The sequence below is a fragment of the Amborella trichopoda genome, chromosome 1 (genome assembly GCF_054954075.1).
Source record: "Amborella trichopoda isolate Santa Cruz 75 chromosome 1, AtrichopodaSantaCruz75HAP2 v2.0, whole genome shotgun sequence".
Classification (NCBI taxonomy): domain Eukaryota; kingdom Viridiplantae; phylum Streptophyta; class Magnoliopsida; order Amborellales; family Amborellaceae; genus Amborella; species Amborella trichopoda.
The window spans coordinates 15451723-15466526 of record NC_142336.1 but is presented as its reverse complement, the minus strand read 5'-3'; the positions used below and the strand labels follow the sequence as shown (position 1 = coordinate 15466526).

Sequence of the window (14804 nt, the reverse complement as noted above, 5' to 3'; positions counted from 1 at the left end):
TTGAGAATTTCTAAAAAAATTTTAATAATAAAATGGTACGGAAGCGTCAAACAGACATCATGTGACATCAACATGGCCATTTAAAAGTTAAAAAGCAGCCGAATACCGTTTTTTTTTTTAATGCAGGACGGCCTCGATGATATCCGATCTAAATGGGATTGCTGATTTTTTGTTGGATCCGAAACAACTTGGACGATATCCAATCCAGATCGGATCGCCGATTTTTCAAACACTAGTTAAGACCGAAGATAGTTGATGGAATGAGGACCCGTAAAGTAGAGACAGAACCTGCAACTGATGAGTATCATTCTCTCCATCACCTTAAAAAAGGTGATCATTCTTCCATGGTATTGAGGATCATGCATATTATACCTCTTATAAAGCCCAAATCAAAGCCTAAGAAGCCCATGTAAATGATCAGCTACCGCTGTTGCCCCAAAATTATTTGCATGTTAATCCCTCTCCACAATTTCATTGAGAAAAATTGAGATACAGTGTTCCCAGTTTTGAGAGGGAGATCACTACAAATTCTTCAAAAGATCATCGATATCAGGAGTCACGATAGCACGCCTGTTAATTTCTCCCAGCACACAGTACTGTCTGTCCCTGGTATTAATTACTGCAACGTCTTGGGCAAACTCACACTTAGGACCCTGGTGAAACCTGAACAACGTAAGGCAACAATGATCAACTTCAACTGAATGGGAGTTCTTTTAAAGACTCACGCGTGCACAGAGGGGGGAGAGCATAAAATTGTGAAGAAAAGAATGGAAGACCCAAATATTCAACCCATCATAATAAAGCATATTCAAGAATCAAGATGAAAGTCAAGATTGGTTCATGAGAACCCATGATTCAAAGTGTGAAACCATTTTGCAACAAACAAGAACGCCATGTGTTCGTGTGTATGCATCTCTGTGTGTGTAAGAGAGAGATCAATCAGCAGAAACAACGAATGACCAAAAGAGAGCAGCAGGAGATCTAAGGGTAGAAATGTTAAATTGTTTCTCTCAAATTATGAAATAGACTTCCAGACTCAAAAATACCAATAAGTATGCAAAGTGTCCTGCTCAAGGGAGAGGGTAAGGTATAAATAAGTTGTAGGACGCTTCCCTTTGTTGGACGAGAAAAAATTTCAAAGTCTTGGGTGAAGTGCTACTTTCCTAAATTCTGCTTCCTGATAGACTAGTATATTCCAAGTGTATGTAATTTTATTTTATTTTTAACGCGTTAACTTTTCCAAGTGTTTTTAATTTCAAGCTAACTAGTATTTAAAGACTTGAATTTGGTCTTAACATGGTCATTGCCAAATCCAGTCAATATGCCGGTGTCTTTCAATTTCGATGAAAAGCTCGGTGAGTATTTCAGTTTTGAAAAATAACCATTCTTGGTAAAAACATTCGGACTTAAGGCAAAGTATACACAGGGAAGCACGTCCTACCAAAAAACGCACGATTTCTTTTGAAACGGATTCTAGTAATCAAATACAGGGGAAATCAGCTAAACCTAGTTCCTCGTAATCGAACTCCGACACCTTGCCAGTCGAATATACTCACGAGTCAAAAAACTTGAAACAAGTTGTGGAATACTCCTGCCTACATTAAAATAATTATTTTTTACTATCAACTATGAATAATTATTTTTTACTATCAACTATGTTGCATACGTTTATCAATGAACGCTTCCCAACATTAGGCTTTTTGCTCCAAACCAACATACTTCACAGTTTATGCTCCATATTTTTACATTCTTAGTATCTTCCACCTGCTTGCTCTCTACTTTGTATAGTAGATATGCAGAACCTATTCCTTCAATGTGTGTAGGATAACCTACCATTTACTTTCAGCCCAAGCCTACAACTTCCAGAACTTCCCACTTCCAATCTTACCAATGTTTCAGAACACGACGATTCCCAATTTGGAGCTGGGAGTGAACTGGTTCCAGGAAGGTATCGGTACCAGCCCTGTTCCCCCCTAAGCCACCCCTTCTCATTATTTTTTTCTTTTTAAGGTTATATAATGCTTTCCTATGTCCTATATCCCCGTAGATAAACACCAATTTTTATTTTTTAAATGTTTTTTTGGATCACTGATTTGGACCCGATCCTGATTCAATGATCCAGCTATCTGACATGGATATGCGCAGTGGATGACCCACCCCGCCGATCCAGGTTTTGTAACACTGAATGCTACCATTAGAACAAGTGCATTACATTGAAGATGTCCATTATTCATGACAGTGCTTCGACTCTCTCTTGGATAAAATGGCAAAGCAAGTTCATCCCTAATGTTGTAATAGATGTGGGCTTTTTTCAGAACCGACGACCACTCTTTAGTTGAGTAGACACTGGAGATCAAGTTGAAAGAAAGCAAGTTGATTAAAAGAAAAAGTTCACTCCAGGTGACATTGGACATCATACTGTACCCAAGTGCTTTATGAGACACTGAATAAAGAAGCAAGCCATTTCAAGGTTTTCAATTGTATCTTTAGATGAGAAAGCAGAAGCACATCAATGGTACCAGAACTGTGTAACATAAACTATTTTAGAGGCATATAGATATCAGATAAAATGTAGGAATAAAAAATAATTGGGTTGTTATTTATACTCACATTGAAAAGAGTGTCACCAATCTTCAACTTGACAGCACCACTCTCATAGATGAGCAGCTTCCCCATAAAACCAGTCTGCAAGTCCTCAAGACGAGAGGGCATCTGTGATTTGCCAATTCTCTTTAGGCCTGAGTCATCATGCGCCTCATTGCCTTCTGCAGTGGCTGATCGCTTTGGTACAGGAAAAGTTTCTGGCAATTGGAAAAATAGCAACCGGGGCTCTTCTCTCTCTTCCTATCAAGAAACACCAGAAAATGTGGTCTTCAAATATCAGTGATTAAAATCCCGAGCCAGGACCTCAGGACTTACCGGTGACTCTGCCGAGTCAAACCAGCTGACTCAGACTCAGGACCCTAGCCAATCCCAAACTGAATCCTGCTACACCAGAGTATCAAACAGAAATATCTAGAATATACCAGAAGAATTGTCACCAGTCCCACAAAATACATACAAGCATATAACACCATTAGGAAATGAAGTATTTGCAACAGTACAAACTAATTCAAGAATCAATTTACGGATGGTTGAATAAAATCACTTCTGAAAACACAGAAAAAGAGTGTCTACTTCCTCTCATGTGCAGGTAGGACAGCCAGAAGATGAGTGATGTCAATTTTTGGATGGTCAAATAAATCACTTCAGAAAACAAAAAGAATAAGAGTGTCCCCTTCCTATCATGTGTGTGTCTCTGCGTGCGCGTGTGTATGTGTGTATACCCAGTAAGAAGTGGGCCGGAGACAGAGGGGAGTGATGAAATGATGAATTTGTCTACTGTGAAGATATTTTTCTGGTTGCTTTTCAGGTTATCTTTTTTAATATGTCAAACACAGCATGGTTTTTAAAATGGTTTTCAAGCTCTAGTATAACGATTGGAAGTGGTCACATTTTCATGGTCATCTTCTATTGATAAATTGAAAAGAATACCAAAAGAGTAAAGCCACATAATATACCTTCACACCAAGCTCTTCTGCAGCATTTATAGAATCCTTATTGGAAACTGATTTACTCGCCGAAGACTCCCCAAACTCCTCTTCATCAAGAATTTCTGGTACAAGAAAAACTGTCGTAGTTTTTTACTAGTGTATCACATAGCTCAAGGGTGTCTTTGCATACTCAAGACATGGATTTTGGCCCAATTAACAAGAAGTAAACCAGAATCCCTCAGTGGACTGTTCACTCCATCTAATAGCAATAGTTAATAGATAAAAAAATAATCTGAGTTAGCCTCAGATAATACCCGGGTCCCCTAATTTTCAAAATAAATAAATACCTGGATCCCCAGAGTATGGCCTCCTTAGAGGAAAGGCGACAGGATATTTTGAATGGTAATCCTACAGCCAAAACCAACATAAAAGGAATTCAACACAGAGAGAGAGAGGAAGGGAGGGAAGGAGATAGGGAGAGAGAGAGAGAGAGAGAGGGTCGGGGGGTGGGGAACAAAACTAACCCATGGTTCGACATACTCCTTTTCCTGCTTTGCACCAACATCCCTCTTCAGATCCACAAATTTGCCCCCATCTGCACATTCGGGATCTCAGAGTCAAAAGTAGCATATGGAAAGGAATCATTGTCTTGCTCCATAGATGGTTTTCTCATTCAAAAGAAATAGAAGATAATCTTACCATCAAATGCTTGACTTATCCCTTTAGGTTTAATGCTACCTTTGGAATAACCAGATGAATTTGAAAAATTGGGTGCATTTCCATATCCAAATGCAACTTGAACAGGTGCCCCTGAAAATTGTGAATCTGAGATGAGAAAGCATGAAAATATATGGAGGAAAATCCACAGCATTATTTATTTTGTTTGCTTTTTATAAAATTTAGGGTGGGGTTTGTATAAGGTGCCCACCTTATACTATACAAGTAAGGTGCACCTCTAAATTTGCTAGAAGATTAGTTCCGGTGTCGGAAAACTTACGATGCAATGAAAATCTATGTTCCACCCTAATTATAAAATTTAAAATTCTAAAAACTGTGCAGATCCAGCATATGTATAAACAATTTGAAATCTTGAAAATAGACGGTCCAAAAAACTTGCTGCAAGATCACTAGTTTTAGGATTTAAAATTATTTTGTTTTTTTAAATTTTTTTATATCCATACATCTCGAAGTCAAGATGATCAGGTGGAAGATTTTCCAACTTCAAAACACTCTTTTCTAACCTTACTTCTATAGTATAAGATTGCAATTTTCTATAAACATTTTCCTTTAATTTATTAGAGATTATATATCTATTTCCCTAATAGACATTCTATCATTTAACACCTATGAGAAAGGGATGGGTGGGAAATGGGATGCAAAGATGGCAGCTTTAGGTTCTAATAGCTGATCTTAACGCTCGAATGATGACGTGTGCCTCCTAGAGAGCGAAAACAAGGGCTATCATGCTTGTGGCATGGTGTCCAAATTAGAGGTCATTATCATAGAGGTGGTATCATATTTCCATGTGAGAAGTTTGTGAAGGTATCTCTACAGTGGTCATGGAGAGCATGTTTTTCAAGCCATTTGAAAAAAAATTACAGACCTTGCTCTGATACCATGTAAAGATGGTAACATTACATTGAAAATTGATGTTTGGTGTCTAAAGATGAGGTTTTGAAAACCTATACCACAGTTGACTAAAAGAAAAGAAAAACACCATCTACAATGCCAACAAAATTACAAACTACATAAATGCATTTGATGGGCAACTAAGTGGTAAAAGACATCAATCTCCTATGTAAGGGTGAGTACAAAAGGGAGTAGAATGTTATGAAAAATCTCAATCTATTCTCTGCCATTTTCTTCTTAATAAGAACCATTGTTTTAAAATGCAGCCACATAATGTGTTATGCAGCCTGGAGCGCATTATGAAGCCACATAATGTGTTATGCAGCATGGAGCAATGATCTCCAGGTCGCATATGCGGCAAAATGTGTTGCACCTGCATATGCAGCCGCATCGCCCGAACCGAAATTTCTTTGGGTTGTTTGATACATTTTTCATTTCCTAATACGTTTTTATGGGGGGAACAATGACTTCATCATCTTCACATAACAAGAATCATGCATGGATGTATGCTAAATTCGAAAACCCTAAGGATTGAAATTACGCTATTTCTGCTCTATGTGGGAAATGCTTATACGTGGAGCATTTTCCAGCAAAAGGAACACCTAGCCGGTATTACCGGCAATGTTAAAGAATACCCACAAGCAACCGGGAATATTGGAAGAGAGATTAAAGCACACATAAGTAGCTAAGAAAAAAGCAAAAGAAAAGAAGATATTGAGACAAAAGGAATTGATAGAAGAGATTCAAGTATTTGATGACTTGTCTGATTAAGAGTTTAGAGATGATTATCTTTTTCTTTTATATGTCACATACTTTTTGTCTTTGCCTCTTTGGAGTTTAAACTTTAATGTTTGGAACTTCATATAGTTTATATGAGATGGAATGGATTTGCTTTGTTTTACATGTTCATTGTGGTGGACATTTGAACCACTAAAGATTAGAAGTTAGAAGACCAAACTCTATTACTCTTTATTAGGTTATCGGGGAACTCAAAAGTTTCAGACAACTAATATATTATAGATACTGAATAGATTAAAATGCCTACTATCGCATAACTCGCATTCCTACTTTTTTCATGTATTATTATATGTTTTGGATTTTTAAAATTTTTAAAATTCATCGACGATATTAAAGGTGATACGCCCACATCGGGACCGCATCAAATTGCGTCGCCGCATCAAACCCCGACTAAATTGGCTACATGGTTTTATGAGGTAGACATTCCTTTCAATAGCGCTCGCTTGAGCAGCTTTTATGCTGCAGTAGAGGCAATTGGCCAATTTGGCCCTGGGATGAAACCCCCAACCCCATATGAGCTGTCAGAGCCTTTATTAAAAAAGGCAATGAATGCCACGAAGGAAGCTGTAGAACTTAAGAAAGATGCATGGGCTCAGTATGGGGTTTCTCTTATGACTGATGCTTGGAGTGAAAGGAAGAGAAGAACTAAAATGAATTTTCTTGTGAATTGTCCAGTAGGGACTTTTTTTTTTAGGCTATTGATGCCTCTGATCATATCCATGATGCCTTTGATCATATCCATGATGCCCATTACATATTTCAAGTGATAGAGAAGGGAATCAAAGAGGTTGGGGAGCATCTTGTTGTACAGGTTGTCACAGACAATGTTGCTCCTAATGTTACTGTGCATAGCTTATCCTAGAATCTTTTGGACACCATGTGCAGCACATTGTGACCTCATGCTTAAGGCTCTTGGCGGTTTAACTGAGATATCAGGTGCAGTGAAGAAGGTCAAGTATGTTACGAATTTCATTTATAGCCACCAAATCACCCTCAGCACGATGCGTACCTTACAAAGAAGAAAGAGATTGTGAGGCCTGGGGTCACGAGATTTGCGACCTGGTACTTATGCCTAGATAGCATACATTCGAGGAAAGGGTAGTTGAGGCAAATGTTTACCTCAGATGAGTGCAGAGCATGCAAGTGGTCTAAGGCTCAGATTGGGAAGAAGGTGAGAGATATTATACTTTCTAGGGCTTTTTGACAAGGGGTGAAGGACGCTCTTAAGGTATTTTTTCCTCTTATCAAAGTCCTTCGCATGATTGATAGTGACAAGCCTTCTATGGGCTATATGTATGATGCTATGGAGAAATGCAAAAGAGAGATAGCCCAAATTTTCAATGATGAAGAAACCCGCTACAAGCCTGTTTGCGAGATTATTGATGATAAGTGGAATAAGTAGCTACATCGGCCAATGCACGAAGCTGGTTATTTTTTTAACCCAATTTTATTTTATATTGACAAGGATACACAAACAAATGACACAATTATGGATGGATTTAATAAGTGTGTAGAAGTGCTAGTCCCTGATCTTGAAATGCAGAACATTATATGCGCTGATGAGCTGATAAATTACAAGTGCTCATTAAGTCTTTTGGGAGTCCAATGGCGATGAGGCAAAGGACCAAAATTAATCCAGGTATTAAATATTATTATATTAATAATATTCTTAAGTTCATCTTCATCAAGTTCAACTGTTCAAGTAATCAAGTATTTCTATTATTTATTTATGATTTTTTTTATTTCTTTGCAGCCCATTGGTGGAGCCAACAAGGGCGTAGTGCTCCAAATTTACAAAAGTTGGCCATTCGGATCTTAAACCGAATCACTTCTTCATCTGGTTGTGAGCGCAATTGGAGTACTTTTGAAGGGGTAAAGCCATTAGGGTAATTTGTATGATGTTATAAATAATACATGAACCATAGATATTAGATTTTAATTAGTTCACTTTCATTTTATTTTGTTAGGTTCATACAAAAAAAAGGAACTGGCTTGAATCAAAGAAGCTCAATGACCTTGTCTATGTCAAGTACAATCGATTCTTGAAGGACAGATTTGCTAAGAGAGATAATAGAGACCCCAGGGATTGGTTAGTTGATGATGATGAGGTCGAGAGGCATGAAAGATTGACATGGGACATAGTCATGGATGCTTCAGGGACATCAGTTGACCCTCCTAGGGCCACTAGAGCTTCTGCACGGAGAACAAGGGTGGAGGAAGAGGAGGAAGAAGAGGCAGAATCACAAAAGACGGAGGAAGACGAGTCGCAATATGTCGAGGAGAGTGACGACTCCGTCGACTCCGATGAATATGATGCCAATACAGCTGACCCAAGATTTTCTGATGATGAATGAATATTGATTGTTGAATAATTATTAAACTTTGTTACTTTGAAATTTGAACTTTGAGTCTTTAATTGAAGTATTGTGCATTGAACATTTGAACTATTGAAGATTCTTTTGAGTCTTCAAGTACTACTTTCATAGTTTTATAATTTGGTTGGTTGGCATATTTTAAGTTTTAATTGGATATGGATTATGAAATATGAACCGACTTATAGATTATGGTTATGCTTATGGAATGTGTGCTAAATGCTAATATGTAGTATAATTTGAATATAACAGATAGTCTGATACTCAAATAACTGCAGAATCTTTATTTGGATTCAACTGGACTGCAGAATCCTTATTTGTATTCAACTAGGCCGCCCAGGTTTTGGGCGCCCACCTTGGCGCTTGGACCCCCCAATCCGCCTAGGACCCGCCTAGCGCTTTTTGAAACACTGAATCCAACACATCTTTAGAAACTTGAACCCATTAATTGTAGGTAAACGTTCCAAATATATCGAATCTAGATTTCAGAGAGGATTAAATCATGATTCCACTTCAATTGGAGTAGAAATTTTCTTTCGAATGCTTCTAGTGCTTACAGAGTTTCATTATTTTATTTGTGCCACCCTAAATGGCCTTTATTTTAAATTTAAAATATAGCTGGTAACTACAACACATACAATTAAAAGTAAAACCATGGCGTAGACACAATCCTATTTTGTCTTTATAATAATGAAGTCAATATCACAATTTAGAGATACTTGTCTTTTTTATATAAAGACCATAAATTCAATAGTCAACACAAACACTTTAAAATTTGGGAAACCTTATATTTAGAGACATCCACTATAAGTTCTAAAGTTGATGAGGCTGAAGATGTGCTTGTGGCTTCCTTCTCCATAAAAAGGAAATCCCGATTCCTGGTAGGGGTCGTCAAATGCATTTCATAGTCCATATTATTAGAAATCTCGATCTCAAACTGGCATGGATCTCTGATATATATACTTCAAAAACTTGATTCCAAATATGTTAGAATCACGATTCGAACCAGCAACATAAATTTGTTCTACACATGTCTGAAACTTGATTTCATTGATGTCGGAAACTCGATTCCGCATATTAATGAATGTAGACTCCTGGAGTGTCGATTCCAACGGGATGGGAATATCGATTCCAAGGAGGATGGAATCTCGATTCCATGTGGATGAACCTTGGATCTATTTAAGTCAAAACACGATTCTCAAAATCTAGGAATATTGTTCCTAGCGATTCCTATTATACGGACAATGATTCCTAAGACAAGAATCTTCTAGCCGGCCACGATTCCGGTTCCTAAAAGGATTCAAGTTCTCAGGCGTTTCCAACAACTATGGTTACATACTTAAGCATGCACAGTCTACATAATTAAGACATCAGGGTATTATTACAAGGATTCTTTTCCATGATACTTATGAATAAGATGATGGTTAACTGCTTAATCATACTCCCTCTTCCAATAACTCCCACTCTACCGTTTATGTCGAAGCTATAATGTCTCATAACATGAGATTGTGTACAGTAACTCAATTCCAAAGTCTTCCAACATTAAAAGCACAAGACATGTAGGTTTTCTGTTTTTGACTAAAAAAAATTAGAAAATGAATAACCCAATAGTTATGTATTGCGATATTAGGATCATCATCATCATCCAAGCCTTATCCCAATTAGTTGGGGTCATATTCCTGTATTAGAATAATGAGTCCTAACCATTTTTTCAAATTTTATTTTATTTACAGTCAAAAGGAGCTACACTAATTGAACCCTCTAATAGATAATCGTTGATGTGTATTCTCTTAACCAAGCTAAAGAGCATCACCAAGTTTCCCCAGCTCTTCCCTTTACCAAAGCGAGAGCATCAATGAAATAAGCATAAGAAATTGCAATAATATAATCCAAGGTTATGAATTTGCAACAACCCAATACAGCAGGAATGGAATAACAAAGTCACCTTTCTTTTCAATTTTAGGCAATCTCCCTCCATCTTCTTGTTGTTGCTGCAAATTTAAGTAGTTAATATAAAACAATTTTATACTAGTCATTATGAGAACATTAACAAAACATAAACCAATTACATTATCTAACAGATCCAAATAAACATCTATTTTATTAATTAAAGCTAAATAAAATTTCTTGTAAATTAAGATGCTCACACCTTAATGAGTTTCAACAACTCCTTTGATAGTTTCTCATCCGCAGTCTCAATTGTTTCTCTGCAATTCACAAACTTATGATGAAGACAACAAATAATAATGATGATGATGATGATGATGATGATGATCATCATCATCATGATGATGACGATGATGATGACAACAACAAAACATACCTCTTAACTTCAGCAGGATTCGGCACTCTTTTTGGGCGCATTTTTGGCATAAACTGTATCAACCAAAACACAGAGCAAAAAAGAAATGCACCTAACTCATTAGAAGATAAAAAAATACAGATAAAAATCATGAGCAGGCAAATAGTAGCAATTTAAAGGCTTGGAAGTTCAGTAATTCAGTATAAAACTGAAGAAAAATTACTTTACAAACCTTTCTAGGTTTTATAGGATTGGTTGATCCATCATCCATTTGTAAAGCTCTGGAAAAAATACAGAGAACTGGATGAAGAAGAGGAAGGATAAGAGGACTAAACTGGTTTTCCCTTCTTTTCTCTCTGTGAAAACCAAAAAACAGAGAATAAACCCTTGAGGGAAAAAGGAAAAAATAAATAAATAAATAAAGCCTGTTTCCACTCTGTGAAAGCAACGAGCAGAATCTTAAATGAAATCAATTGCAATCTTTTAATGACCAAATTCTTTTTTTCTGTGAGATCCTGAGATTAAACCCCAAAATAAAAATCCCGTGAAACCCTTAGAACCCCATGATGTGAGGGAAAATTACTACACTACTAATACCTTTGTAGTAAAGAAACAGACTTAACCCGCTCTTATTAATTAGAGAAATAAATAGAATGATGTATACTACAGAGGTATTGGGTTTATCAATTTGGTCATTTGAGTATCAAGCCATATTTCATCAATTATAAAATTGTATAACATTGCCAACACTATGCAGTAGCTACTCACCATAGGAACAACACTTCATAGAATCTGATGCATAATAACTAGGAAACTTGATAAAACTGGGAAACTTGGAGCCTTTCTACATGATAAAAGAAAGATGTACAAATTGCATGCATAATTCTTATAAAAGAAAGTGTTGGTTTTTTGGGGGTCTCTCTGTGGTTTACCAAACATCACGGTGGACATGAACTTCCAAATACGGAACCTAAAATCAGGGGATCTGGAGGCACGAGAGGAGCTCGCTTTCTTCGAAGTGTTAAACGCCCCTGTCTCGGTAAAATTCCCCAACACAAATGGATCTCCGCGAGTACACTCCCAAGATACAACCAGATCGAAAATAAATTCTTGAGTCCCTGAGTTGTACACTCAGAAGACCCATGTAAAACCACAGTCTATAAATTTGATATGTTTTTCCAATTGGTATAATACAACAAACATCAATTGGAAAAAAACTGATCTCTCGCTACAAAATTTATCATCCAATAAAACATCGATTGGGAACATCTTCTCTCTCACTAAAAAAAGTCTTCCAATTGGTAAAATAACGACAGTATAACATTGATTGGGTAAAGAACTCATGCCATAAAATAAAACAGTTACTTGAAAATTCAAGTGAGCTTTATTAACAAGAGAGAGAGAGAGAACATCTTGCTTCTTAGTAACAGGAAGCTCCTTCCTGTTAACAGAGCCCTTAGAGGGCCTTACTTAGTGAGAGAGCGAGTGAATGGTATGTTTAGAGAGAGAAAAAAATCTCTTCCAAAAGCATTGTTATTTCAAAATTGAAGAAGAGCAAAGGAGATTGTGAAGGATGCATTAAATATGTGTCAAATATGTGCAAAGGACAATCACCAAAATATGTGTCACCAAAATTTGGTGAAGAAAGACACCTCACCAAATATGTGTCAAAGAACAATCAAAAGGTGCTCCTACGGATGCCACTTGTAAGAGTGGCAATGCATGAAGGACACATAAAGCAAGTGTGAAAACATGGTAAGAGTATGAAAAAGTTTTCCAAAAGTAATGGCAATCCTACATAACCACACAGAGTCATTTAAAATAACAGCCAATAAAAAATGTTTTGAAACAAAAATTTTAGAAAAAAGCTACCACTTTGTTAGCTTTTTGCTAAAATTTATGTTTCAAAATCAACATTCTTTAGCTGCTAGTCTACTTGAATTTTGTGGTCTTGTAGATGCACCATACTTTTGCAAAACTTTTTCATACCCTCACCATGTTTTCACTCTTGCACTAAGTGTCCTTCATGCACTTCCACTCTTACAAGTGGCATCTTGAGGAGCACCTTTTGATTTTCCTTTTGGCACATATGCGGTGAGGTCTAGAGAGACCTTTATGAATTTAATGAATCCTTCACCATCTTTTTTTTTCTTCTTTACTTTTTTTGAAGGTACAATGCTTTTGGAAGAGATTTTCTCTCTCCAAACAAAACATTCACCTACACTCTGATACAATTTTTTTGTCTACTGTCATGGTATCACTTTTTTTGGTACTAACCCGTGCGGCAGCTAGCCTTGATCCTCACTCGATCCAAGGCTAGACCAGCCTTCACACACAATCACGCCCCTTAGAGATGGGGGATAGAGAAAGTCAAGCCACAAAACACACTCACAAACAAAGATAGTAAAGGACCTCAACTCAATGTATTCACTATACAGTTGAAATGTGTACAGCCACAGATGCCCCCTCAAGGGTGTGGGCTAGGGGCTTTTATAGCCCCGTTTTAAATTTTTGAACTGAGAACGCGTGGGGCTCATGTATTCCTCTTGGACCTGGTCGTGGGCAGCTGGAAGGCAGCTAGCTGCCCACCTCATGAGTTTAGCGCTGAGGCCTCAGCCTCTGCCATGTCTAGGGGCAAGACCAGGTCTTGTGGCCTCTGCCACGTCGGGGGCAAGACCGAGTCTTGTGCCCCTCAGCTCTTCCCTCCAGGTCTTGTGGTCTCTGCCACGTCGGGGGTAAGACCTAGTCTTGCGCTCCTCAGCTCTTCCCTCCTGGTCTTGTGGTCTCTGCTACGTCGGGGGCAAGACTGAGTCTGCCACGTAAGGGGCAAGACCGACTCTTGCGCCATCCACATAGGCGGCTTATCCACCGCCCGGCTTTGCGCCTTGACTGCGTCCAGCCTTGAGCTCTTGAGGCCCCTGCCACGTCGGGCTGAGCACCCTGGTCTTCAAGCCTCGAAACAAGGGCATCATGCCACGTTGCCCACCAAGGTGAGTTTGTATTCGAATGGGACGCCTTCCAGCTCTTAGGCGCCCACTCGTCTCTCAGTCCACCTTCTGCAAGGGCATGTGCACCTTGTTGGGTCCTTGTCCACCGCTGGGGGCCGGTGACCCAAGGTTCCCCCACTCCCCTCAAATATAGGAGAAGTATCAAAATTCCAGGCTCTGAGTCATGTCCGCACCTAGGGCCCAACTAGCACAACTTAGTCTCAAGCAGCATAACCCTTAAACATCAAGGCTATGCAGCCCCACCAAGCTGCTCCACGTGCATTCCCAGCCCCACCAGGCAGATCCACACGCATCCTCAGCCCCACTTAAGCTGATCCACCCGAGTCTAACTGCCTTAGTGGACCAGCACCATGCACCAATTGCACCTCCAGCAGTTATACTTGCACAACACACCAATACCAAGCTGCCTTCACCCACACGCATAGGTTGCATAGGCTTGGCATCTCGCACTTGCACCACTGCCTCACATCGTTGCGCCCAAAGCTGCCTATCCAGCCGCAGGTCGCCTTTTACCGCACACACCAAGCTGCGTGCATCTTGTGAACCTGGCTGTCTGCACCAACTCAGTGTTTAGGGAAAAGGGGCCTGACAAGCCTACCCCACCTAAACTCCGACATCCTTGTCAGACGCTCACCCTACGCTAGGTCCCCATAAAACCTAACTCAGAGTATAGTCCATACTCATCCGACCAAGCTTCCACTTAGCTCACTTGGTTAGGTCCTCTTACCTCCAAGTCCTCAATTCGTTCACTTGGCCAGTACTGCCTGTTGCCACCAAGTTAAACCCATCCCGAAGAGACTTGCCTCTCACTTAGTCCTCATAAAACTACAGCTCAATGCAGCGCCTCTGAACACTCCACCAAGCCTCTGCTCAGCACACTTGGGCAGGTCCACTGTTGCCACCAAGTCCTCAGCTTGTCTACTAAGCCAGATCTGTTGCTGCCACCAAGTAGTTAGCTCTCTTGGCCAGGTCTACGCCGCCAAGATCTCATTTTTCCACAAGGTCAGGTCCTTCACTGCCACCAAGTGCAAGGGTCTGTGGTCAGTTCCGATGCTGCCACCATGACCCATGTCGCCTCCTGCGACATCAAGAGGACGGATTCCCTCCAACTTGCTCACAGGTCGACCAACGCCTGCGATATTCATGCCGATAGCCGAACTTC

At 39.1% G+C, this 14804-nt stretch overlaps 2 protein-coding genes across 2 annotated transcripts; one reads left to right on the top strand and one right to left on the bottom strand.

Annotated features, from left to right (window-relative positions):
• Positions 1–444: 444 nt before the first annotated feature.
• LOC18425789 (uncharacterized) lies at positions 445–13101 on the bottom strand. The gene is made up of 11 exons (XM_088852812.1): positions 13047–13101; positions 10867–10915; positions 10656–10708; positions 10482–10539; positions 10278–10323; positions 4233–4343; positions 4058–4128; positions 3881–3941; positions 3561–3670; positions 2611–2844; positions 445–663 (listed from the first exon to the last, which is right to left on the bottom strand). The coding sequence occupies exons 2-11, from the start codon at positions 10903–10905 to the stop codon at positions 646–648; spliced, it is 801 nt and encodes a 266-aa protein (XP_088708938.1). The 5' UTR covers positions 10906–10915; positions 13047–13101; the 3' UTR covers positions 445–645.
• LOC148783580 (uncharacterized) lies at positions 7489–8596 on the top strand. The gene is made up of 3 exons (XM_088852817.1): positions 7489–7599; positions 7714–7832; positions 7928–8596. Exons 1-3 carry the CDS (start codon positions 7566–7568, stop codon positions 8312–8314), a joined length of 540 nt encoding a protein of 179 aa, XP_088708943.1. The 5' UTR covers positions 7489–7565; the 3' UTR covers positions 8315–8596.
• Positions 13102–14804: the final 1703 nt, after the last annotated feature.